General features: G+C 41.2%; 1 protein-coding gene across 1 annotated transcript in view; it reads right to left on the reverse strand.

Annotated features, from left to right (window-relative positions):
- HDGFL3 (HDGF like 3) overlaps nt 1-26,323 on the reverse strand; it is a 72,481-nt gene extending 46,158 nt beyond the window's left edge. The window contains exon 1 of the mRNA XM_047846647.1: nt 25,938-26,323. Within this exon, the coding sequence (XP_047702603.1) occupies nt 25,938-26,021 (84 nt within the window). The 5' untranslated portion in view covers nt 26,022-26,323. The remainder of the gene's footprint in view (nt 1-25,937) is intronic.
- Between the last annotated feature and the right edge of the window lie 1,174 nt (nt 26,324-27,497).

Genomic DNA, 27,497 nt, shown 5'->3' on the forward strand with positions numbered 1-27,497 from the left:
ACTTGACTTTAATATACTCAAAGTTATTAATCTTTACTTTCATGGATAGCCCCTTCTGTGTCTTCACGAGAGATTCTTCCCATTCCAGGGACATAATATATTTCCCCATATGCCCTAAAAGCTTTTCACTCTTTCATCTATGTAGAAATGATTTTGTATACTGTGTGAAATACAGATCTAATATTTAAATCATAATAGTCTCTCCACATCCCCTTTCTCTATCTGCAATGCCACCCTCGTCACATATCGTGGGCCCATAATCTGTGGGCCAGTTTCTAAGTAACCTTTCTGTTCTACTGTTTAATGCATCTCTCCCTGAGACAAACTTTGTCTACTACTAACTACTTTTTGAAGAATTCTACATTTCGATATTTGGTAGGCTAAATCCATCATGTTATTCCGATTCAGAAACACCCTGTCTTGGCTTTCCACCCTTCTATATACATTTTAAAGAAGAGCAACAAAAAGAAAACATTATTTACAAACAAACACACACATGTATAACAGCAGTAGAAAGTATAAGATACTTAAGGATATATTTAAAAAGATGTGCATAGAAAATTATAAAGGGGTGCTTGGGTGGTTCGGTTGGTTGAGCATCTGACTTCGGCTCAGGTCATGATCTCAGTTTGTGAGTTCGAGCCCCGCATCAGCTCTGTGCTGACAGCTCGGAGCCTGGAACCTGCTTCAGATTCTGTGTCTCCCTTTCTCTCTGCCCCTCCTCTGCTCGTGCTCTTTTTCTGTCTCTCAAAAATAAATAAATGTTGAAAACAAAAATTACAAAAAAAAAGAAAATTATAAAACAATTTAAAAACATTTAAGCAAGCCCAAATAATGGAAAAATAGACCACATTCACGTTTTAGAAACCTCAATATTATTAGATACCAATTCTCCCCATATTAATCCATAGATATAATCCAAATCCAATCAAAATCTCAATATAGTTTATTGTGAATCTCAACTGTTTGCCCCCATTCCTTGATTGGAAGCATACAGAATTTTAATACAAGATGTAAGACTTTGACCAATGTATGTCTCGGAACCCAAAACGTGGCAAGCCTTATCTATTTCTAGTGTTAGAAGGTTTTTTTTCCCTATTAAAGTCTAGAACATTTCATTATAATTCTGATAATCAGTTTTGAACTGTCTGTCCTATCTTCTTCTAGAGTTCATGTTATTTGCAACTGACTTTTTCTGAAATAGATTTGATGCTTAATTATCATCTCTTTCCTTATATTTATCTCTAACCACTTCTTTTGCTTTTTAGGTATGTTCCACGAAGTCTGTTTTCTGTTTGGCTATTTTTCGTAACACTGATTCTGCTTGCTGGTTGGGAATGTCTATGTACTCTCTACTCTGGCCTTACTTAATACTCATTATTTACATACATTTTTCTTTAATGGAAAAAACATTTGAGGAACGCAGATGTGGTAGACTACCAGAAAAAAGGGCTTTGGACAATCATAAGGCATAGCACAAAGGACTTTTAAAAAGCCTGGGAGAGGGGCACTTGGGTGGCTCAGGCAGTTAAGCATCCAACTCTTTTCAAGTGCACATGGAACATTCTCCAGGAGAGATCATGTGTTAGACCACAAAACAAGTCTCAATAAATTTCAGAACATATTGAAATCCTATCAAGCATCTTTCTTAACCACAATGGTATAAAACTAGAAATCAATTACAAGGAAAAAAAAAAAAAAACCCCAAACATGTGGAGGCTAAACAATATGCTACTAAACGACCAACGGGTAAGTGAAGAAATCAAAGGTGAAATAAAAAAATACAGGGAAACAGATGAAAACACAACAACCCAAAATCTTTGGGATGTAGCAAAAGCAGTTCTAAGAGGGATATTATAGTGATGAAAGCCTACCTGAAGAAACAAGAAAAATCTCAAACAATCTAACCACACACCTAAAGAACTAGAAAAAGAAGAATAACCAAAGCCCGCAGTAGAAGGAAGGAAATAATAAAGATCAGAGCAGAAATAAACTATATAGAGATTAACAACAACAAGAACAGATCAATGAAACCAAGAACCGGTTCTTTGAAAAGATAAACAAAATCAACAAACTTTTAGCCACCAGACTCCTCAAGAAAAAGAGAGGACTCAAATAAAATCAGAAACGAAAGAGAAGCGACAATCTACTAAAATACAAAGGATTATAAGAGACTACAATGAAAATTATATGCCAACGAACTGAATAATCTGGAAGAAATGGGTAACTTCCTAGAAACACACAATCTGCCAAACCTGAATCAGGAAGACAATCTTCATAGACCGATTACTAGTAACCAAATTGAATTGGTAATCAAAAAAAAACTCCCAACAAACACCAAGTCCAGGACCAGATGGCTTCCACAGCTTAATTCTACCAAACATTTAAAGAAGAACTAATATTTTTTCTTCTCAAACTATTCTGAAAAATAGAAGAGAAAGGAAAGCTTCCAAATTCATTCCACGAAGACAGTATTACCATATTAAAACCAGACAAAGTCATTACAAAAACACAAACAACAAAAAAACCTCACTATAGGCCAACCTTGATGAATACAGATATAAAAATCCCAACAAGATATTAGCTAACTGAATCCAATAGTATTTTAAAAGGATCATTCACCACAATCAAGTGGGATTTATCCCAGGAATGCCAGGATGGTTCAGTAACTGCAATGTGATACATTACATTAACAAAATGAAGGATAGGGGTGCCCGGGTGGCTCAGTCGGTTGAGTGTCCGACTTCTGCTAAGGTCATGATCTCATGGTTCATGAGTTCAAGCCCCGTGTCGGGCTCTGTGCTGACAGCTCAGAGCCTGGAGCCTGCTTCGGATTCTGTGTCTCCCTCTCTCTCTGCCCCTCCCCAACCTGCACTCTATCTCTCTCTCAAAAAGAAATAAACAGTAAAAAAAAATTTTTTTTAAATGGAGGATAAAAACTATATCATCTCAATACAGAAAAAGCATTTGACAAAATCAAACATTTTATTCATGCTAAAACTGTCAACAAAGTGGCTTTAGAGGGAACATCCCTCAACATAAAGGTCATGTGACAAACCCACAACTAATAGAATACCTAATGGTGAAAAACAGAGCTTTTCCTCTTAAGATCAGGAACGAGTCCAGGATGTCCATGCTCACTGCTTCTAGTCACACAGTACTAGATGTCCTAGCTGCAGCAATCAGACAAGAAAAAGAATAAAAGGTATCCAAATTGGTTAAGGAATAAGTAAAATTGTCATTATCTGCAGATGACATGGTATCATATATAGAAAACCCTAAAGACTCCATCAAAAAACTAGTATAATAGGGGCGCCTGGGTGGCTCAGTTGGTTAAGCATCTGGCTCTTGGTTTCAGCTCAGGTCACGATCTCAGTGTGTGAATTCGAGCCTCCTATGTTGGGCTCTGTGCTGACAGTGTGGAGCCTGCTTGAGATTCTCTCTCCCTCCTTCTCTGCCCCTCCCCTGCTTGCTCATTCTGTCTCTTTAAAAAATAAATAAAACTTAAAACAAAAATTAAAGAAACTACTAGAATAAATGAATTCACTAAAGTTGTAGGATACAAAATATACTGAAATCTGTTGCGTTTCCATATACTAATAATGATGTAGCAGAAAGAAAGATTAACAGTCTTATTTACAATTGCACTAAAAAGAATACCTGGAAATAAATTTAACCAAGGAAGTGAAAAGACCTGTATACTCTGAAAACTATAAAACACTGATAAAAAAAAATTGAAGACAACACAAATGGGAAGATATACTGTGTTCACAGACGGAAATAATTAATATTGTTAAAATGTCCATACCACCCAAGCAATTTACAGATTCAATGAATCCTGACCAAAATTATCAGTGGCATTTCACAGAACTAGAATAATCCCAAAATTTGTATGGAACAAGAGACCCCAAATAGCCAAAGCAATCTTGAAAAAGAACAAAGCTGGAGATATCACAATTCCGGATTTCAAGATATATTATAAAGCTACAGTAAGCAAAACAGTATGGTACTGGCACTAAAATAGACACACAGATCAGTGAAACAGAATAGGGAGCCCAGAAATAAACCCATGCTTATATGGGTTTTAATCTATGATAAAGGAAGCAAGAGTTTACAATGGATAAAAGACAGTCTCTTCAATAAATGGTGCTGGGAAAACTGGACAGTTACATGAAACTGGACCACTTTCTCATACCAGACACAAAAATAAACTCAAAATGGATTAAAGACCTAAATGTGAGACTGAAACCATGAAACTCCTAAAAGAAAACATAGGCAGTCATCTCTTGAACATTGACCTTAGCAACATTTCCCTAGATATGTCTCCTTAGTCAAGGGAAACAAAAGCAAAAATAAACTACTGGGACCACACCAAAATAAAAAGCTTTCACACAGAGAAGGAAACCATCAACAAAATAAAAAGGCAACCTACTAAATGGGAGTAGATATTTGGAAATGATATATACAATAAAACATCAATATCCAAAAATACATAAAGAGATTCTACAACTCAATAGCATATATATATTTATTTATTATATATATCTTTATTTATTATATTTATATATATATATATTTTTTCCCCAATTAAAAAGTCAGCAGGGGACATGAATAGACCTCTTTCCAAAGAAGACATACAGATGGCCAACAAACACATGAAAAGATGCTTAACATCACTAATCATTAGGGAAATGCAAATCAAAAGCACAATGAATTATGACCTCATACCTGCTAGAATGCCTAGTGTCAAAAAGGCAAGAAATAACAGGTGTTGGTAAGGATGTTGAGAAAAGGGAGCCCTTGTACACTGTTGGTGGGAATGCAAATTGGTATAATCACTGTGAGAAAACAGTATGGAGGTTCCTCAAAAAATTAAAAATAGAAAGACCCAGGGTGCCTGGGTAGCCCAGTCGGTTGAGCGTTCGACTCTTGATTTGGGCTCAGGTCACGATCCCAGGGTTGAGCCCCACGTTAGGCTCTGTGCTGAGCATGAAGCCTGCTTAAGATTCTCTCTCCCTCTGCCCCTCTCCCCCACTCACTCTCTCTTCTCTTAAAAAAAAAAAGTAGACATAGCCTATGATTCCAGTTTTTATACTATGGAGAATTTACCCAAATAAAATGAAAACGCTAATTCAATAAGATATATGCACCCTTGTGTTTACTGAAGCATTACTTACTATATAATAGCCAAGTTACTGAAGCAACCTAAGTGTCCACTGATAGGTGGATGGATGAAGAGGATGTGGTATACATATACGATTATTACTCAGCCATAAAAATGAAATCTTGCTATTTCCAACAACACAGATGGACCTAGAGGGTATTATGTTAAGTAAAATAAGTCAGAGAAAGACAAATGCAGTATTTCACTTACATGTGGAATCTAAAAAACAAAACAAACAAAACAGAAACCATCTTAAATACAGAGAACTGGTGGTTGCATGAGGGGAAGGATCTGGGGGATAGATGAAGGGAATTAAGAGATACAAATTTCCAATTATCAAATAAATACATCACAGAGATGAAAGTACAGGGGAATAGAGTCAATAATATTGTAATAACATTGTATGGTGACAAATGGTAACTACATTTTTTTTCAACTTTTTAAAATGTTTATTTAATTGGGGCATTCACTTTTGAATGCCCCCTCTCTGTAAAGAGAGCTTTCATACTATTCTTCCTTTCTGATCTTATATTCTAATAAACTTGTGCCTGCTGCTCAATAAATAAACAAACAGACAAATAAATAAATGTTTATTTATTTTTGAGAGAGCAAGAGTGGGGAGGGACAGAGGATCTGAAGCAGGCTCTGTGTTGACAGCATAATGTATAAGATTGGTGAATTGCTGCCATACACCTGAAACTAATATAACACCGAATGCTAACTATACTTCAGAAACCAAAAAAAACCCCAAACACCCAAAGGACTTGGATGCCATTTATGGAAAGAATTTCAGAATACAAGGAAAAAAGTGAAAGTAAGGAAAATAATCATATTGGCTAAAACTAGAACCTGCTCCAACATAATAGAACACTATAAAACAAAGAAGCCAAATCACTAAAGAAGTGAAGGAAATAAATAAGGAGACCAAAATGGAAGACAATTTGCAAAGACATTATTTGCAAAAGGGAAAGCATATTGAACAGAGGGGAACAAGGTAGACACTGATTCACTGACAAGGAGAGACAACTAATAAAAGAGGACACTTTTAAGATTAATAGGTTTAGACTATTATTGGGTTTTGCATTCACAAAACAACCTGTGAAAAAGGTTAATCTGTATTCAGTTTCATGTGTGCCACCATGTGTGTTGGCAGGTTGGGAAAGCTGGAATAGGGAAGGAAATGACCTTAAAATTATTTACTAAAACTAGTTTGGTTTTTAAAAAAAATGTGCACCATGACCAAGAGACTATTTTGGGAATGCAAGGTAGATTCAACATATCAAAATCAATCAATATAATATACCATATTAATAGAACAAAAGACAAAGACCACATGACAATCACATTAGACACAGGAAAAACATCTGAAAAACTCCGACATCCTTCCATGATAAAAACATTCAACCAAGTGGGAACAGAAGGAAACAACCTCAAGCTGATAAAGGGCATCAATAAAAAACAAACACCAAAACAAAACAAAAACCTCAGCTAACATCATACTTAATGGTGAAAGACTGAAACATTTCCGCGTAAGATCGGGAACACGACCAGGATGTTCACCTGCCATCGCTTCTAGTCAACATTGTACTAGAGGTTCTAGACAGAGCATTTAGACTGTTGGGAATGTAAAGTAGTAAAGCGGCATTAGAAAAGAGTCCAGCAGTTTTTCAAAGGGTTAAACACAGAGTAATGATATGACCCAGCAATTCCATTCCTAGGTGTATACCCAAGAGATTGAAAACATGAAGTCCACATAAAAAACTGTACACAAATGTTCACTGTGGCATTATTCATAACAGCCAGAGGCGGAAACAATCCAAATACCCATCAACTGATGAGCGATTTTAAAAAATGTGAAATACCCACCCAGTGGAATGTTATTCAGCTATAAAAAGGGATGAAGTGCTGACACTTGTTATACACAGATGAAATACGAATAAACATAATGCTAAGTGAAAGGCCAGACACAAAAGGCCACACAGTCTAGGATTCCATTTATTCATTTATATATTTATTTAAGTTTAATTTATTTTGGGGGAGACGGAGAGAGAGAGGCAGAAAGAGGCGAGAAAGAGGGTCCCACAAGGCTTGGTACTGTCATTGCAGAGCCCGACGTGGGGCTCAATCCCGTGAATCGTGAGATCATGACCTGAGCTGAAATCAAGAGCTGGACACTTAACCAAAACTAAGCCGTCCATGTGCCCCTATGATTTCATTTAAATAAAATGTCCAGAATGAACACATTCATAGAGACAAAGTAGATTTGTGATTGTTGGGGTCTGGGTGGGTGGGGAGTGACTGCTTAATGAACACAGGGTTTCCTTTTGGGGTGATGAAATGTTCTGGAATTAATGTTAACGGCTGTACCAAAACTTGTGAATATAATAAAAACCACTGAATTGCACAATTTAAAAGGATGAATTTTATGGCACCTGAATTACATCTTAAAACACACACACACACACACACACACACACACACACACACACACAGATATGTTTATATACTGAGACAAAGTAAGGTATATTCCAAGTATGCAAGTATAATTTAATATTTAATCTACTTATATAATTAATACAAAGGCTAAAAAAGAAAACGTATGATTATTACAACGGATGGTAAAAAGACGGTTGGCAAAATTTAACTTAAAAAAAAAAAGTTTATTCTCAAGCAGGCTCTGTGCTATCAGCATAGAGCCTGACGTAGGGCTCGAACTCATGAACCATGAGATCATGACCTGAGCTGAAATCAAGAGCTGGAGGCTTAACACTTTGAGCCACTCAGGCACCCCAAAATTTAACTTCTTAATAAACATTATTTAAAAAACAAGAATAAAAGAATATTTCAACATAATGAAGACAGCCAAATCCAAATACAGTAATAAAACAAGATATATTCCTAAAAATCAGGAAGGAGGCTAGGATGTCAATTGCCTCCAGTGCTTAACACTGTTCTGGAAGTTCTAGTTAATATATTAAGATAATTCCTACCCCACTTTCCAACCAACAAATATTGCAACAAAAAAGACAAAAGAATCATAATTTGCATATGATTTATGAAAAAGTATATCACTAGAAAAACAGAATTAAAGTATAGCAGGATGACAAATAAGTGAAAAAAAAGCCTTGGCATGTTATCACCAGAGACCAGATTTGAAAATATAAAAGAAAAAGACTGAATTCCGTCCTTCTACAAATATTTACTAAATGTTTTCTGTGAGCCAGTCACTGTTCTAAGTGTTAAGGATACACCAACAAACAAGAGGCAAAAATCCCTGCCCTCAAGGGGGAAAATAAAACAGCAAATAACTCTAATAAATAAGTAAATTATTTAGTATGTAAGAATATGAAAAAAGAGCTGTACAAAATGAGTCAAGGACAGGGTTGTAATTGTCAACAGGATGGTTTAAAATCTCTCATTGGAAGAGGCAGGCCCGAACAGACTGGAGGGGGTCTGGGCGATGCCCGGAGGAGGGAGCCGGGACAGAGGCCCTGAGGCAGCACTGTGACCCGGGTGTAAGGAACAGGGAGGAGGCTGGGGCTGGGCTATATCAAGGAAGGGAGGAGGCTGGCCGAACCTCTATGTTAACGGGATGACGGTTGCCCTTGCTGTACCACTGAGAAGAGACTTTCAGAGGGCAGGGGTGGAGAGGGAGAGCAGCTAGAAATCTACTAGAACAGTAAAGAGATAATAGCGGTATAGACAAGGATGGTGGCGGTGGAAGGGTTTGCAATCTGCTTGTACTCTGAAGTTGGAATGAACGGGGTTTGCCAGCACACTAGGTATGGGGAGTAAAAAAAACTGTTAAGTCAAGGATGATGCCAAGGTTCTTATTCTGAGCAACTAAGATTCAGTTTATAAAAGCATCAGCAACAGCAAATGACACCCAGTAATTTTTTTAAGAAGTGTGGTTCCTTTAGGAAGAAAACCTCAAAACTCTACTAGACAGAAAAAAAAATAGAAACATTCCATATTTCTGGCTGGAATGTTTCAATATTGGTAAAAGCGTCATTTCTCCTCGTATTAATTTACAATTTAATTCACTTTAAACTAAAATTCCATTGAGATTTCTCTTGAAATTCATTCAACGTATTGCTAAAGTCAATCTAGAAAAACAACTAAGTGAAAATGGTTAAGGATACTTATTCTTTGTTTTTTATTAAAAATTTTTTAATGTTCATTTATTTTTGAGACAGAGGGAGACAGAGCGCAAGTGGGGATGGGGCAGAGAGAGAAGGAGACACAGAATCCGAAGCAGGCTCCAGGCTCTGAGCTGGCAGCACAGAGCCCGATGTGGGGCTCGAACTCACGGAGTGCATGACCTGAGCCAAAGTCAGCGGCCCAACTGAATGAACCACCCAGGCGCCCCCAAAATACTTATTCTTAATAAAAAGATTACTTCTGAGAAACTTGCTCTTCTCTGCCTAAAATGCTTCCCCCACAATATCCACAGGGCTCCCTCTCCTTCAGATCTCTGAGTTCAAATGCTGTCCTACGAGAGAGGCTTTCCCCGAACACTCGCTATACGACACAGCAAGACCCTTGCTTCCTCTGTACCACTGCCAGCACTCCCTATCCCCTTCGACCTCTGGGTCACGTTCTGCACTATAAACTCCGCCTGGAGTAGAGGATGTGTCCGATAAATAGCTGTTCAATGAATGGATGAATAAACATCCATTACCAGAGATAAACCACACAATGTACTGGAATGGTTTAGAATACAGCCGGTGGAGCCCAGTATCAGGTTTATCATTTACTGTAATTGGGCAATTTTTAAGATATTTAAAATCTTTCTCAAGTTCAGAAAGTTTTTTCACATGTAAAGACAGGGGGCGGGGGTTATGAACATCAACAGCACAGGGTTATTGTGATGGTATATAAGAAGAAATGGCATACAAGCTCTCAACAATTAATGCTAAGACTTTCATTTAATTCTTCTTCCTTAAAATAAGCCCACTTCAATCAGTTCCCTCAAAATTTCTGCCCCCTACCCTCTTGCACTGTTGGTGGGAATGCAAACTGGTGCAGCCACTCTGGAAAAGTGTGGAGGTTCCTCAAAAAATTAAAAATAGAATTACCCTATGACCCAACAATAGCTGGGTCCCCAGCACTAGTAGGAATTTATCCAAAGGATACAGGAGTGCTGATTCGTAAGGGCACATGCACCCCAATGTTTATAGCAGCGCTATCAACAATAGCCAAATTATGGGAACAGCCCAAATGTCCACCAACTGATGAATGAATAAAGAAGATGTGGCGTATATATACACAATGGAATACTACTTGGCAATGAGAAAGAATGAAATTCTGCCATTTGCAACAACGTGGATGGAACTGGAAGGTATTATGCTAAGTGAAATAAGCCAGTCAGAAAAAGGTATCATATGTTTTCACTCATACGTGGAATTCAAGAAACTTGACAGAATACCATAGTGGAAGGGAAGGAAAAAATAAGTTACAAACAGAGAGGGAGGCAAACCATAAGAGACTCTTAGATACAAACTGAGGATTGATGGGGGTCGGGGGCTGAGGGGGCGTGGAAAATGGGTGATGGGCATTGAGGAGGGCACTTGTTGGGATGAGCACTGGACGTTGTATTAAGTGATGAATCATGGGAATCTACTCCTGAAGCCAAGACTACCCTGTGTACACTCTATGTTAGCTAACATGACAATAAATTATTTAAAAAAAATTTGTCCCCTGACTCTAGTTGTAAAAACTATCAGAGGACAGAAGAAAGTAGTATTTGTTTAGGTTCAACCATGTGTTAGGTACCTTTAAATAAGTTCTCTCAGTAACTTTGTGGGGGTAGATAACACTAATTCCACTTTAGAGAAGAAGAGGCTAAGGCAGATTAGGTAATTTGCCCAAGGTCACACAGGTAAGTGGCAGAGCATTTGAACCCGTATGTCCTTAGCTCCAGAGCACATGCTCTTTCTGCTCTCCTATACTTCCTATTTCTTCTTTCGTAGGAGTCCCTTAAATATTTGAAAATTACTATCGCTATGTACATCTTTCCTTCTTTTACAAAACATTCACATCTCTTATTATTTCCTTATATGTCTTTATTTCTAGATCCCTCATAGTCAAGAATTCATTCTAGTTTGTTGAGGCCCCTTAACAAACATGGCATCTTATGTTTGAACTGCACGGGACCACATATACCTGAATTTTTTTCAAAAAAATATAGTATCATAAATATATTTTTTCTTCCTTACGATTTTCCTAACAATATTGTCTTTCTCTAGCTTACTTTATTATAATAAACATATATATGTGCTAATCAACAATTTATGTTATTCATAAGGCCTGTGGTCCACAGTAGGCTATTTGTAGTTAGGTTTTTAGAAAGTCAAAAGCTATACCTGGGGGTGCCTGGGTGGCTGAGTCAGTTGAACATCCGACTCCAGGTTTCGGCTTAGGTCACAATCTCACCATTTGTGGGTTTAAGTCCCATGTGGGGCTCCGTGCTGACAGTGCAAAGGCTGCTTGGGATTTTCTCTCTCTCTCTCTCTCTCTCTCTCTCTCTCCCCCCCCACCCCCCCGTCCCTCCTGTGCTCACCCTCTTTCTTTGTCGAAATAAATAAACTTAAAAAAAAATTTATACTTGGATTTTTGACTGTGGGGGTTGGTGCCCCTAGTCCCTGTCCCCTTGTTGTTCAAGGGTCAACTATGATTATTTTTAAAGGGAACAAAATCTTGCAGACCCCCATAAAATTTTATGATGTTCTGAAACATGCACAAAGATAACAATTGTACTCACAACCATATACTATAAAACCAAGATTAATTTGTATATCAAGCAGAAATAAAAGGACCTCAATAAAATCCGAATTAATAATATTAATTTAATGTCCTACTGCTTTGTTGAAATTACATCCTGTTTGTTACAACACGAATATGTCTCAGGTTCTAAGGCATGTAGCACCCCTACTTTGCCTTGCGCCATGTGAGGAGTCCAATTTCACTGCACTTCTCTCTACTTGAACCTTAGTCCATCTTGACATCATTAGGTGACCAAGTAAGATGTGGGAATTAAAGAAAAAAGAGCACCTGGGGATAATCTGAGGTCTTTGTTTTGGGGGGTGACTGGCCGGATAATTTTTTACTAAAATAGGAAAACTTGAGGGGCGCCTGGGTGGCTCAGTTGGTTGAGCATCTGACTTTGGCTCAAGGCACGATCTCGCAGTTGGTGAGATTGAGGCCCACATCCGGTTCACTGCTGTCAGTGCAGAGTCCTTTTCAGATCCTCTGTCCCCCTCTCTCTGCCCTCCCCTGCTCGTTCTCTCTCTCTCACGGTCTCCCTCCCTTCCTCAAAAATAAATAAACATTAAAAGAAAAAGAAATACTTAGGTAGGGAGGGATGACTAGATTAGTTCTGACCACCAACTTGTGGTACCGGGGCTATTAGTCAGAAAACAGAGGTGTGGATTTGAGTCAGGGCCTGAAACAGAGGTCTAGAAGATATTATTCTGAAGATGGTGGCTTGAAGTCAAAAAAGACACTACAAAGGCACAGAGAAATAGAAGAACCTTTCAAGAAAAGCAATCCATGACGGAAGCCAAACAAAGGAAGAGCATTTTTTATTTTTATTTTTAATTTTTTTTAATGTTTATTTATTTTTGAGACAGAGAGAGACAGAGCATGAATGGGGGAGGGTCAGAGAGAGAGGGAGACACAGAATCGGAAACAGGCTCCAGGCTCTGAGCCATCAGCACAGAGCCCGATGCGGGGCTTGAACTCACGAACCGCGAGATCATGACCTGAGCCAAAGTTGGACGCTTAACCAACTGAGCCACCCAGGTGCCCCTCGGAAGAGTATTTTTTAAAAGGCAGTATTAAATTCCACCGAGGCAAAGTGAGGATGGAGTGCTCTCTGGATCAGCACATCAGGGTGACCTTTGGGGGAGGGGGAAGAATGAGACAGTAAGAGGACCATTTCTGGTCTGAGGAGAAAGAATTCGTCAAGGGGAAGAGGCTGTTTAGATCAACCCTAGCACCTGTTAGAGCACTTGGGATATAGCAAAGATTCAAAAAATATTTACTGAATGTTGATGAAAGAAGGAAAAGGGAGGGGGGCGCCTGGGTGGTGCAGTCGGTTAAGCGTCCGACTTCAGCCAGGTCACGATCTCGCGGTCCGGGAGTTCGAGCCCCGCGTCGGGCTCTGGGCTGATGGCTCAGAGCCTGGAGCCTGTTTCCGATTCTGTGTCTGCCTCTCTCTCTGCCCCTCCCCCGTTCATGCTCTGTCTCTCTCTGTCCCAAAAATAAATAAACGTTGAAAAAAAAAAAAGAAGGAAAAGGGAGGAGTCAAGCAAGAGGAGGGTCTTAATAAGCAGCACAGGGAAGAGGTGAAGGGGAGGGAAACGATTTTTTAATCATGTTAAACTCCAGGCTGTTTATGTTCAGAATCCTCGAAATGATAAGAAAAAGTTGTTATTGTGCCCATTTTACAGATGAGTCCATCGAGGCCGAAGGGATTAGGTAACCTACTCGAGGTTACTCATCTACTCAGATGTGGCTTCATCTGCCCACAAGATTCTTGCTCTTCTACTTCACCCTGAAAAGGAACACGTGAAACCTGAAAGTAAGAGAATTTGCTGAAAATGAGGGGAAAGAATCTGAGCTGGAAGAGGACAATGAAAGTATCTCGCCACCAGCGAGAAGAACCATGACCAGCACTGGGGGCCCAGGCTGCAAGTCTTTGTGATTACGGCCAGTTGCTTGCAGGAGACCATTTGCTGGAGCAGAAAAGGCAGGAGAGAAGAATGGCCAGGAAGGGGCTTCAAGAATGAATGTATCAGAGTAAAAAGGGGGAGAGCAGTTCAAGTGATCATGTGGGTTCCTTCATGTAAGAAGGAAGGGAAGCCCAGAGGCAGTGGACAGACCAAGAGGAAATGGGGAGGTCAAAGGCTTCCAGAGTTTACAGTAACACTGAATGAGAAACAATTTTCACGGACAAAGGAGGAGTCCTCAGTCACCGTCACCTCCATTTCACTTCGGCAAACTTCTCCAACTGCCCACTCCTGGTAAACTGCTCTACTTCTGTAATTTGCTCTTGTGACAACAGAAAAACAAGGGACACGTTTGTTCTGGGTTACCTGATCCCTGGGAGTCAAATAATCTTTGCCCCAGACAAGGAACTTATTAAAAACAAACAGTGGAAACCATACTTCATAACTCTAGCAAAGGCTCTGTCTCTTCCTTCCACCTGGCCTCCCACAAGGTAGAACCAGCAGACCACAGCAGTGACAGAGAGACTGAGCTGGACAACAACCAGAGCTCTTGAATACCTGGCATAACATGAAGATTAACCCAATCGTACCCTTTCTGTTCCAAGATAAGTTCCATTTAGTACAGTGGGGTTCTTCTCTCATAGAAGTGTACTCGTTTTGTGTGAGTCAATCAGCCAGATGTGAGATCTAAAACTGTGCTTACTGTATCTTTTCAGAAAGGTATCTTTTACAGAAACTGAAGAATGCCTTACTATCCTCAATACTAGGTTCTCTCTCTACTGAGGCTGCTGTATCTAGTAATAGCAAGAAGTCTCTTTTTGATTCGACAAAGTGATTTAAAAAGGAAATATAGGGGCGCCTGGGTGGCTCAGTAGGTGGGTCGGGTCACGATCTCACGGTTTGTGAGTTCAAGCCCCACATCGGGCTTTGTGCTGACAGTTCAGAGCCTGGAACCTGCTTCAGATTGTGTCTCCCTCTTTCTGCCCCTCCTCGCTCAAGCTGTCTCTCTCAAAAATAAACATACATTTAAAAAAATTAAAGAAAAAGAAATACAGAACCATTAGAAACGTGTTAGTCCCATGACTTTACACCCACTTCAGAAACTATCACCCCCCCCCAAGTACAAGTCTTCTGGACTTAACAAAAGCCCTTCATCCTCAGTCCTGGATAGCCTGATACCTCCAGGCTAGCCTCACAAACTCAAGAAATCCCCAGAGCTTCAATACTATCATCCAGGGAACACCATGTACTCAAACACTGTTCTGTAGCTGGATAGTTAAGAAATACATGGAGCTTAATATCCTTAAGAAGGCATATATATGAAGCTATAATTAGCTTCAACAAAGTTGTAGATCCATGTGCAGTTTAAAGATTAGAAGGATGATGAGAGTAGAACCACTATATTTATACACCAAGCCTTTTGAGATCAAGGGAAAAACTGGCCTGGATGGTTAAATGACCTAAAATAATGTAACTTTCTTTTCTTACGTCCATGTGATTTTCATGTAAGGCTGTGGCTACAGCAGAATAAAAAGCTCAGGACTGCTAACTCGTCTCCAAAATCCATACACACAAGCAAAACTCACACAGATCAATTTCCCTTTGGCCTAACAGACCAGATCAGTGCTTTTTTCAAACTGTAGGTAGTGAAAGTGATTTAGTGAGTTACAACCTGATTTTACACAAAATAAAAATATAAAAATATCAGAATGCATCACATATAATATGATTTGGTGAAAACTTTTTTCTGGTGTGTGTGTGTACGTATATATATGTGTGTGTATGAAATTGGTATTTATGGGCTCTAGTAAAAAAAAAAAAGGGGGGGGGGGCCGAAAGCCATCAGACTAGACGGCATCAGAATCAAGCAACAACGATGACTCACTGCTAAGATCTAAATATTTTCGAAATTATTGACTTAATCCTCACATCACAGTTAGAGGAAGGAAATAAGAACAGTTATATGCCTTGTTTGAAAATAGCTGGTCTCATTTTGAAAGTCAAACAGAGGTCTAGAGGGAATTAATTTTCAATTCACTCAACATATGCTAATTCTAAAAAAAAAAAATGAACCAAGAATCTGCCATACTGCTCCCTGTGAATAAGCATTTCCTCCTAAGTTAAAGATGCCCTTAGCATAAAAGTTCTATTTCAGTGATAAAGAAAAAGGAAGAAGAGATCTAAAGCGATGAATTTATTTTTTGACATTTTTTCCTACATAAAAATTTTCGAATCTTTTGTGACACTCTTTTTTACATTGCTTACCACCTCTGAACCTAACATACCCAGCACTTCTAACAGCTCTCATCTTAAATACATTTTGCAATAAAAACCTAGAAGTTAATGCTATGCTATCAAGAATTTTCCAGTCCCCATGGAGGTAACTTGGTTGTTACCACGGACTCTCCTATACTTTGAAAACCAGATAACCTCCACTTCTGGGTGGCCTTACAGACTATAATCAGACTTAGAGAATCCACTCAGAGCTCGCATTTCAGTGATCTAGTGGACTGAGTAGTTTATTCAGAGGCCTTTTTTGTATGCCACATAGTCCAACTTAGTTTGCCCCCAAATACTGAAACTATTTGGAACCTCTAGAAATGGCCATCATACTCAGGAATCTGAATGAGGGGTAACAATGACAAGTCCCTACAATGACTAGAGCCTAGAGCTAACTCATGAAGCCACGAGGAAACTACTGAAAGACACCCACCCACCCACAAAAGCATTTGCTGAGACCTTACTAGGTTTCTAGCATTGTACAGTAAGGAGTTTGGTGTTCCTGGTAGGTGATTGTTGGGTACTACACTAGCCAACACTTCTTTCACGTACATTTTAACACATGATTACTAGGGAAAAAGAAGGGAAAGTGAGTAAGAATTTGATAAACACAAATATTTCACGGAATTTCTTTGGTTACAAGTTAGACAGAACAGATATATCATCTATGATCCTTAACTAGCAAACACTATTTCATGCACGTTTCAATATTTGATTCCAAGGACAAAAGGGAAAGAGAGTAAGAATTATCATCCTCCCCATTTTACAACGAGGTTGTAGTAAAAGATGCCCAAACCTGACAAATCAAGACAGTGGCGGAATGAACTATGTTGTCTTTTAACTCTTGGCTTCATTGTTCTTCCCAATATCGTAGGAAATCTTGTTCAGGTATCTGGAGGATCTTTCTAAAGGCTTGAGCTCACCAATTTTAGATTACTTCATTCTTTTCACCTCTATGTAGCTCTCTGTGACCATACAGCTATTTACCTAACTGCAGCAAATTCCTAGTGGTAAAAAGATATAATAGAAAAATTCACTTACTACCATAGCTGAGAAGCAATTACATATATGAACGGCAGTGACATAACACAGGAAAATGCTGTTACAGGGATTAAGAATGCAGTAAACTGGCAAACAGCTACACAGGCTAGTAGCGGTCCTTAAGATTTAGCTTCTAGGCTCTACTGAACCGGTAACTCTCGTTATACCTGCTCTTCAAAGTCTATGTGTTCCATCACACATAAAGGTTTTAGAACCTAAAACTAAAGTCAACACTATGCTATTCATTCAGAATGGATTTTAATGGGCTCTGCTTTCTTTACATGCATAACGGATATCTTATTTACTTTTATACTGCCTTGTGTCAAAGGGCTTTCAAAGACACAGACCAGAGAAAAATAATAACAAATGTCACAATAAACGTTTTCTGACTTGAGAGTGCTGGCCTCCCAGTAGCTTATAATACATACACATACATATACATACATATATATATATATATATATACACATACGTATACATATACACATATGTAATATATATAATATACGTACAGTCTTCTTACACAGTGCCAAATGCTTCTTCAGTTCCTTCACCTCATCTGTTTCCACATTTTTTTAGAGTTTATTTTTATTTATTTTCAGAGAGAGCGTGTGTGTGGGAAGGGTAGAGAGAGAAGGGACACAGAGAATCCCAAGCAGGTTCTGTGCTGTCAGCACAGAGCCCGATGTGGGGCTGGATCACAGGACGCTGGGATCATGACCTAAGCCAAAACCAAGAGCCAGACACCTAACTGAATGAGCCACCCAGGAGCCCCTGTTATCACATTTCTTATGTTCCTGTGGCATTCTTAATGGTCTAGGATTAACACACTTCACTCAGTGTATAACCTTAGGTGAATTTCTTAAGTCTTGGTTTTCTTATGGGACTATCTACCTTAGAGTAGTGTTATCATATATTCATCCTAATTTGTAATCAAGACATATGAGATACATGATTTGATATATGTCATATATGACATATATATTCTGCCTAAATTGTCAACGAGGAAATTAATTCTATTAAATATCTGTATTTATGAGGTTGACAAACATTTTTAAAGTTTTAAATCATCTCCTTTTAATGAATATGTGAGAAAACAGGTATTTTCTTATTCTGCTACTGGTTAAGATGGTTAAAACTTTTCTGGAGGGCAATGTGACAATATAAATCCAAAGTTTTAAAACATGCACGTGCCCTTTGACTAAGAAATGTGATTCCCAGATACCGATCCTGAAGAAGTAACTAACGGTTTAGCTAAAAGCATGTGTCTCAGAGTATTATTTTACAGTATAAAAAACTGGAAATAACCTAAATATCAGTATAATAGGAAGTTATATATGGTTATATGGTAAATATGGTTATAATTTATAACAAATAGGTCTGTACCATAAATTACCAGATGGCTATTACAGATAATGTTATAGAAATACATTCACTGCCACTGAAAGACATCTAAGATATAGTGTTTAAGTGGGGATAAAAGGCTGCAAAACTGAATGTATTATAAAAATTATGTACTTACACATGTAGGTGCATATTCATGATGCTTGTTACTAGGTAGAGGGATATTAATCTTTCTACAATGAACATTATTACTTATGTAATAAAATTTTTTTACAGACATGAGGTATTTATAACATAAAGGTTAATCCATTCTCTCTTTTAAATAGTTAAAGATAGGTTAAATAATTTACAGTATAAGCAGGGGTGCCTGGCTGGCTCAGTCAGGAGTATGTGACTCCTGATCCTGGGGTTGTGAGTTCAAGTGCCTCATTGGGTAGAGATTACTTAAATATAAAATCTTTAAAAATCAGTTCACAGTATGAGCAGACAGTTTTAGATGCAAGGAACTCTACTGACCTTTAAGGGTTCTCTATAGTCAGTACTCCATTTGTGGTGAAAAAAACAGCATTTTTTTGTTTGTTTTTAATTTCTAATTTGTTACAGATGGGCATTTTTATAAAACGCATGAAAGAGTAATTATTAGAAAAATAAAATTAAAGGCATATAAAATTCAAGCCTCATTTTAAAAATAAGATTCACAAGGGGTGCCTGGGTGGCTCAGTCACTTAAGCATCCGACTCTTGGTTTTGGTTCAGGTCATGATCTCACAAAGCTGGTAGGTTTAAGTCCTATGTGGGGCTCTGAGCTGACAGTGTAGTGCCTGCTTGGGATTCTGTCTCTCCCTCTCTCTGCCCCTTCCCCGCTTGCACTCTCTTTCTCTCTCAAAACTAAATAAACTTAAAAAAAAAAGTTTCTAAACTTTTACTCTCAATTTCTGCACCTATCTTGTCACTGTCACCTATCCTGGCCACAGACCATACTTCCAGTAGCACGGCTCTAAAGGATAAAAAGCCATTTTGCAATGGACTGACTAATAGCTATCAAGTAGACTAGCTTCTGAGTGAGTATCTGCGCAATCTTCTGCAATCGAAGATAACTGTTTCCAATAAAAAGGAGCATTTGGGCTCTTCCCCTATTATGTTTACCCTATTTACAAGCCTACAATGTTCTTCTTATGCTAATAGACATTTTCAATAGTCATATATAATTTTAAACCATCAATCCTTTTCCAAAAGAATCAAATACGATCTCATATAGTAGAAACCTGACTTCAGAGAATTAACATTTTACAAATCATGGGGGAAACAGTAGTCATTAGGGCATTCCAAAGGGGATGTGCCAGAAATACAGATTCACCTGGGTGAAATGGGAGCGATGGAAAATGTACACGTTCGTATTGAGAGTTTAAGCTGCCTATTTGCTCCCAGAGTTAAGCAGAAGAAAAGGAGACAATTTGCCAGGTCCTTGCAACACGAATACAGTCCCTGGGGAAAAGGCTGACTGAATCTGTGTCACTCTACCTGAGGAATGAAACAATGATGGACTCGTTTGGACTCACGCCAAAGAAATGGAAAGTGTAAACATCTTACTTTATGTTGAGATTAAAAAAAGTTTAAGTCTCAAGTGATTCCCTGAAGCGATGTAGCCTGGTCTCCAAAAATAAAGGCTCACAGTTTATTGTCAAAGATAAAAAACGGAAAGTGCAACGGATCAGAAACTAAGGATTCTCAGCCTTTGTATTAATACAAGGCATAGAAACACTAATTATTTAATTATAATATTTTTAAGTTGCTGCAAATTTAATCTGTTGGTAGAAAAATGAAAAGCTATACCTAGGCACAGTGTCTTACACACAGTAGGTGCTCAACAAAAGCTCACTAAGCATTTACCTCTTCAAGATGTCATAGAATGGTAGGTCAAATGCTGTATTCTTAAGTTTTATCAAGTGAGAGGTTGAGAGCTAGATGAGAAATAAGAGGAGCAATGATTTAATATGAAAGGAACAGAAAGACTCTAATATATAAACAAAAGACAGAGGCAGAAACCAGAACTAAAAAGAAATGTAAAGAAAAAGCTGTGAAGTAGTAAATGAAGTTTCTAAAATAGTCAAAAGGGAACAGGAAGATGCAAATCGGTAGCACTGAAGTCTTAAAGGGAAAAAACTTCTCACTGAAAGCCAAGAATGGTGAAATTCAATCCGTGAAGAAGTTTGGAGTATTAGATTCTTTCTCCCCACTTCATACAAAGCATGCATTTTTAAACTGAGGTATAACATATACAGTCTGGTGCACAAATCTTAAATGGACAGCTTGATATATTTTTACACATGTACACTTCTGGGTACCCACCAGGCAGATCAAGATACAGAACACCTTCAGGGCTTCCTCCTCCACCCACCATGAACTAATCACCACTGATCAATTGTGCCCGTTTTGATCGTCATGGTTAGCATACAGAATGTGCGCTCTGGTGCTGGCTTTCTTCACTCAACCTCAAAATCTTGAAATACATCCATATTTTTGTGGGCATCAGTAGTTTGTTCCTTTTTACTGCTGAGTAGTACTCCACTGCACGAATATACTACAGTTCTGCTGATCCGTTCTCCTGTTGATGGACACCTGGGTTGTTTTCAATCTCCTGCTATTATGGATAAAGCTGCCATGTATGAGCATTCTTGTACAAATATTTTGGTGGACACAAACACTCATTTTTCCTGGATATATGCCTAGACCAGACTGCTAAATTACAAGCTAGGCGTGTGTTTAACTACAGACGACCAGGCCAGCTTTCTAAAGTGATCATATCAATTTACTCTCTGATTACTCCTATAAAGTTTTTAAATTTAAAAAAGTTCTTTCGTTGAAACACAAGAGTTTTGAGACCTTTTTGTTTTGTTTTGTATTTCTATTTTTTAGAGCAGGGGTAACATAGGCAGAGTGCTCATATCTCAGGGAATGTACAAGATGATGGGGGCTGGGGAGGTGTGAGAAGAAAATAGTGCAACTTCTTTTTTAGTTTCTTATTCTTTTCCCTAAAAAGTAAGTTTTACTAATATTTAATACATAAGTTGACACTGGTGTCCTTTTTCAGATGGTTGTATTAATTCACTTTGGGCCTACTGTGGTTTACTGCCATTTGAGAGTGCCTGGTTGAGCAAAATTATGGAATATTCACTTCTAACTGAACTCTTGCCAAATGAACAAGTGGCTAAAAGGAGTCCTATAAGAGAGTACTAATAACGTAAGCATAAGCAAACAAGGAAATGGCCAAGCTGACAGTTCTGTTATAGAAAATCTCTTTAGATGATAAAAACTGTGACTAGCTAGTCAGATCTCCCATGAAACAGGCAAAAAATAACATTACTATTTTTAAAAATATAAACAATCTATTACTCTTAATATTTTGCTAATAAGAATTTAAAAATTTTTAACGTTTATTTATTTTTGAGACAGAGAGAGACAGAGCATGAACGGGGAGGGTCAGAGACAGAGAGAGACACAGAATCTGAAACAGGCTCCAGGCTCTGAGCTGTCAGCACAGGAACTGACGCAGGGCCCGAACTCACCAACCGCGAGATCATGACCTGAGCCCAAGTCGGACGCTTAACCGACTGGGCCACCCAGGCACCCCCGCTAATAAGAATTTTAAAACATAAATTATTTATATCATTTGTCACTCCCTTCAGATTCTCTTGTATTTGTTTCATAATGTACAGAATAGTACAAAGTACATGTATACATAATTTTTTTAAATGTTTATTTATTCATCTTTATTTTTGAGACAGAGACAGAGCATGAGCGGGGGAGAGGAAGAGAGGGAGTCACAGAATCAGAAGCAGGCTCCAGGCTCCGGAGCGGTCTGACGCGGGACGCGAACTTGTCAACTGGGAGATCATGACCTGAGGTGAAGTTGGACGCTCAACCGACTGAGCCACCCAGGCGCCCCTATGATTTAAAGTAAGTTTACACAAATTTTTTTTACCAATAGGGTACCCAATCAAAAGGGTTCAGAGACTCGTTTTAGTGTATTTTTAATATTAAGCTAGTTAATCCTTGGTTACAAATGAACTTGTAATTTTTAAGTCATATTTAATCAAGTATACTCCATTAGAAACAGCTAGCTGGCTACTGAATGTTAACACATCTGAACTGGGAGGAAGACAGGAATTAACTGGGAAGAAGAAATGAGGGACCTTTCATCGGTACTGATACTATGCTGTATCTTGCAAGAGGTTTGGACTATACCAGTGTACGTATTTGTCAAACTCACTGGTACATTTAAGTATGTTTCAGTTTATGTAAATTTTACCTCAAAAGGCAAAAAAAAAAAAAAAAAAAAAAAGGATCTAAAAAAAAATATTGACCTCTAGTTAACGATAATTCATGCTGAAGTGTCTAGGAGTAAATTATACTGATGTTGGCAACTTACTTTAAAATGCATTAAAATAAGATGGACTGCTATATGGATAGAGGGATGGATATATGAATAACATGATAATGCAAGTACAGTAAATGCTACTTATAGAATTTGGGTGACGGAGAGAAGGGTGTACGATTCTTTTAACTTTTCTGTGTGTTTGAAATTACTCATGATAAAATGGTGGAAAAAAGAATCAATCTACTCCTAAGTTGAAAATTAAAAACAGTATAGTGATACAGGCTAGAAATTCAAGCTGGAAATTCAAAAAGGAAAAAAAGGCAGGAACATTCAACCACCACTGCTTGATGCTTTTACATATGTTAAATCCGTGAGGGCTGAATTATGTCTACTTCGCAAACTAAAACTTAGAAAGATTACAGAACGTGCCTAAGGTCAGAGAGTATGAAACCCAGCCCAAAACTGAATCTAACCTGACCATTTTCCTAGATGCCTGAATCCTCTTGGCCCACATTCCTCACAAGGGGCTGCCTAGAACCAAATGGCTTCACTGCAGCACAGAAGCTGGTTCTCCATCCAAGCATGGACCACCTCCGATAGAAAACTCCCTACGTACGGTCTGAACCGAAATCTGTCTCCCCCACATTTTGCCTCCTACGTCTGATCGTCTGATCGCTTGGGGCCATATAGACTTTAATCCCCACATGACTGGTCTTCACAGCAAGCGACAGAATTCAAATAAGTAGAGTTTTTTTCCAGTGAGTACTTTATAACATCATCTACAAGCTATGACTGGGTGTAAGTGGGGATAATGCCTCACAGAACTGGAGAAGAAATAAAATGAGAACATATGTGAAGCATACAGCACAGTAACGAACAGAGTAGGGACTCAAATATCTTTTTCTAACCCTTACCTTCCCTTGGAAATGATAACATGCCACTCACTATAAAATAATACTTTTTTAATTAAAAAAAAAGAAAGACTTAGGTCCTTCCTTTAAGTTTATGTTAAATGTGAAGAGACTTAGATTTTTCTTTCCTGTATTTACTATACCTAACAACCCAACTGACTTTGTTTCCTCATTTCACTTTTCATTTTGCCTTGTTTTGGAATTACAAATTCTAGGAGGATTAGATATACAACTACGACCACTTCTGCAGCACGTTTTTGTTTCAAAATTACTACAGGTGGCAACTTGTTAAGGAAACTTTAAGTATTTTCTTTTTGACTCTCAGAAGATATTTACCAAAGGTAAGATTAAAGGAAGCCACTGGATTACAAGGAACCGACCAACTGGTGATGATAATCTTTAATTCACTTTTGACCATGTGTATACCAATGAACCCTATAGCTGTTTATTTCTTGATAAATATACTCAGAGATTCCCTAAAGGATGCCTGAAGTCACAAATCTTGCCCCTTTAAGCAGGATGGCACTTCAGTATGAAAAGTAACCAGTTATCCTACCGTGAGGTTGAGGCCAACCTACAGTTCACATGTGGAGAAGAGTGATTTTCACAGCCTAATGGAACCTGAACCTCATTTGAGATCTGAGGTTGTCAGTATTGGAAGGAATCCTACAGATGATCATTTTAGAGTTGCAGAAATGGATATTCAGTTGAAATGATTAGCCCACAAAGACCAAATACCAAGGCCCCCAATTCCTGGCACAGTGTTCTCTCCATTTCACAATCATGTCAAACTAAATACAAAAAAAAAACTGATTATAATCATCCATTGCTTCAACTTCACTAATTTCAGCCTGGCCACCCGTGATGTCACTTCCTTTTGTGAATGGGTGGGTTTTTTGTTTTTTTTTCTTTCTTGGTCTAGCTATCTGCACTTTACTGTAATACAACATTTTAGAGCTCACACTCTTATTTATGCCAGTATTTCCCCTCATCTACCTCTGTTCCCCAAAGATACCAACAAGCCTCCAAGATGCCTTGACCCTCCTTTTCACTGTATTTATTTCAAACAACTAACTGCCAAGTATGATCAGAATTAGAAGTAAAACTGATTTATTTTTAAAACACAAAGCACACACGGTAGTGTTGATCTCTTCCCCAAAAGGCCTGCTTAAGAAAAAAAAAAAAAAAAAAATCGAATGCTGTGCATTACACGCAGATGCTTTCTAGAGAAAAGAGCCCGGCGACAGCCTTGCTAGATAGGAAAGAGAGAGCTATTGTGGACTGTAGTGGAAGGCCAAGGAGAAGGTCTGGGATCCGACCTAAAACAAATATGGAGGTGAAAAGGCACGAGGAGCTTCCTGGACCCAGCCGCCGGGGCCAAGCGGCGAGCCCCCCTCCCCCCCGCCCCCAGCTCCTCCGGGTGGGCTCGGGAGAACGATGGGCAGCGGGGATGCACGTACCCCAGGACAATGATGGGGCCCGCGGGGAACCCGGAATCGCGCGCAGGGAAGACTCAACAAGTCTGGATGGCGAAGGATGCGCCGAGGGATGGATGAACGGCTGCCAAGAGGCTCCCGCTGGCCTCGGGACGGCCACGGCCCCTTTCCAGGATCCCCGGCCGCGCGGCCCCCGCCGGCCCGCCGCCAGCCATTTGCATTACGCTCCCCTACGTGCCCCGACGTTCGCCCGGGACCCGGCTTCCCACCCGCGACCCTGCCCGCAGCGATGCCTGCCGCCCAGGCCCGCCGCCCGGCGGCGCGGGCTCCCAAGCCCCGGCGGCGGGCCTGCCCGGGCCGGAGCCGCCTTCGAAAGTGGGCGGAAGGATGGCCGCCCTCGCGGGGAGCGGGCGCGGCCCGGAACCCTCGCCTCCGGCCCGGGCACGTCCTCCGTGCGCAGCGCCGCCCGCGCCTCCGGCCCCGGCCGCGGCCGGCTCGGGGCGCCGGGCTCCCTCCGGGCGCCGGGCTCCGGGCTCCGGGCTCCGGGCTCCGGGCCGAGGCGGATGGGGACGGGGGGGGGGGGGGGGCGGGCGCGCCATCATGAAGGGGAAAATGGTGGGCGGGCGGGCCCGCCCGCGGCCGCCGTACTCACCCGGGCCGGCCAGTGCGGGTAGCCCTTCATCTTGGCGAAGACCAGGTCGCCCGCCTTGTACTCGCGGGGCCGCGGACGCGCCATCCCGGCCGCTTCCTCCCCCGGTCGTCCTTGGTCGCCGCGAAGATGCCGGGAGGCCGCCCCCCCGCGGGCCGACGGACTGCGCCGCGCTCCCCGCGGGCCTCGAGCGGGCGGGCGGACGAGCGGCCGCTCCGACGAGGGGAAGCGGCGAGGCGGCGGCTGAGGCGAGGGGTGGGCGGGGGGCGCAGCAGGCCCGGCAAATCACGGCCCGGCAGCGGGGGAGGGGAGCCCCCGGCCGCTCGGCTCTCGCCCGCGCCGAGGTCCCCGCCGCCGCCGCGCGCTGCTCACAGGCGCCGCGTCGCCTGCCTCATGCCGCCGCCGCCGCCGCCGCCGCCGCCGCCGCCGGCCTCCCTCCCGGGCTCCCGGGCGCGGCGCGAGCGCCGGGCCTCGCGCCTCCTCCGAATTCCTCCTCGGGCAGCGACCGCAAACACGATCTTATTATTGTTCTCGCGCGCGCTCAGCATCCCCCCCGCCCCGCTTCCCGCTCCCCTCCCCTCCCGCGCCGGCCGGTTAATTCCTAGGTACACGGCCGGCTTTCGCCCAGAAACCGAGCGCGCCAGCCCGGCTGCTCGGCGGGCGGGCGGGCGGGCGGTGGGCGCGTCCTCCCCCAGCACCGAAGCCCGCGCGGGGCGGGCGGGAGCGCCTACTCCGGAGGACGCCCGCCGCCCGCTCTCTTTTGTTCTGGGCCCGGAGCTGCCTGGCGCAGCCCAGCCAATCACCACCTGGCCGCCCCCCTCCCCGCCGGCCAGCGCCACACTGGGGGGCGCTCCCCCCCCCTCCCCGCCCCCGCCCGGCCGCCCCCCGCGGCCACTGCTGCGGATGCTCTCCGGTGAGTGGGGCACAAAGGCGCTCCAGGCCTGGGGGACGACTGCGGAGGGGACCCGCTGCCCCGAGCATCACCCAGGCTGCTGGGAAAGAGCACCGCTCCGGAGTCGGCGATCTTGTCCGGTTCTCGCCCCAGGTCTGCCCTTGACAATGGGTTGTGACCCACCTAGGGCAGGCTCTGGAGCCGGGGTCGCGGGAGGTGCCGTCCTGGGCCGAGCGGCACAGTCGGGATTCGAACGCGGACCCGCGCGCCTCCAAAGTCCACAAAAGCTTATGCTTCTCCTTGCGTGGATCCTTACAGGCCTGCAGTTTTGTGGAAGGGACTGAACTCTGGCAGGTCACTCGTGTCCAATCCTGCCAACGTTTTGGACAACGTGTGTTGAATCTAATGACCGCTACTTCTTTACAGCATCCTGAAGCCCACCTTTGGGAAGTCAGCGGGCGCAGCTCCTGAGTGTAACCGACTTTCTGTGGCCTTCATCTTGTCACAAGAACAGTTCTTGTGTGCGTCTGTCCCCTCTTCTGAGCTCTCCTGCCCTCCCCCCTTTGATAGCAGCTATTTCTTTCTATCAGCATCTGCCTCCCTCACTTGCCTTGTAGAACTGTGTGTGTGTGTGTGTGTGTGTGTGTGTGTGTGTGTGTGGAATACCAACC

This window comes from Prionailurus viverrinus, unplaced genomic scaffold, assembly GCF_022837055.1.
Source record: "Prionailurus viverrinus isolate Anna unplaced genomic scaffold, UM_Priviv_1.0 scaffold_40, whole genome shotgun sequence".
Taxonomy (NCBI): Eukaryota; Metazoa; Chordata; class Mammalia; order Carnivora; family Felidae; genus Prionailurus; species Prionailurus viverrinus.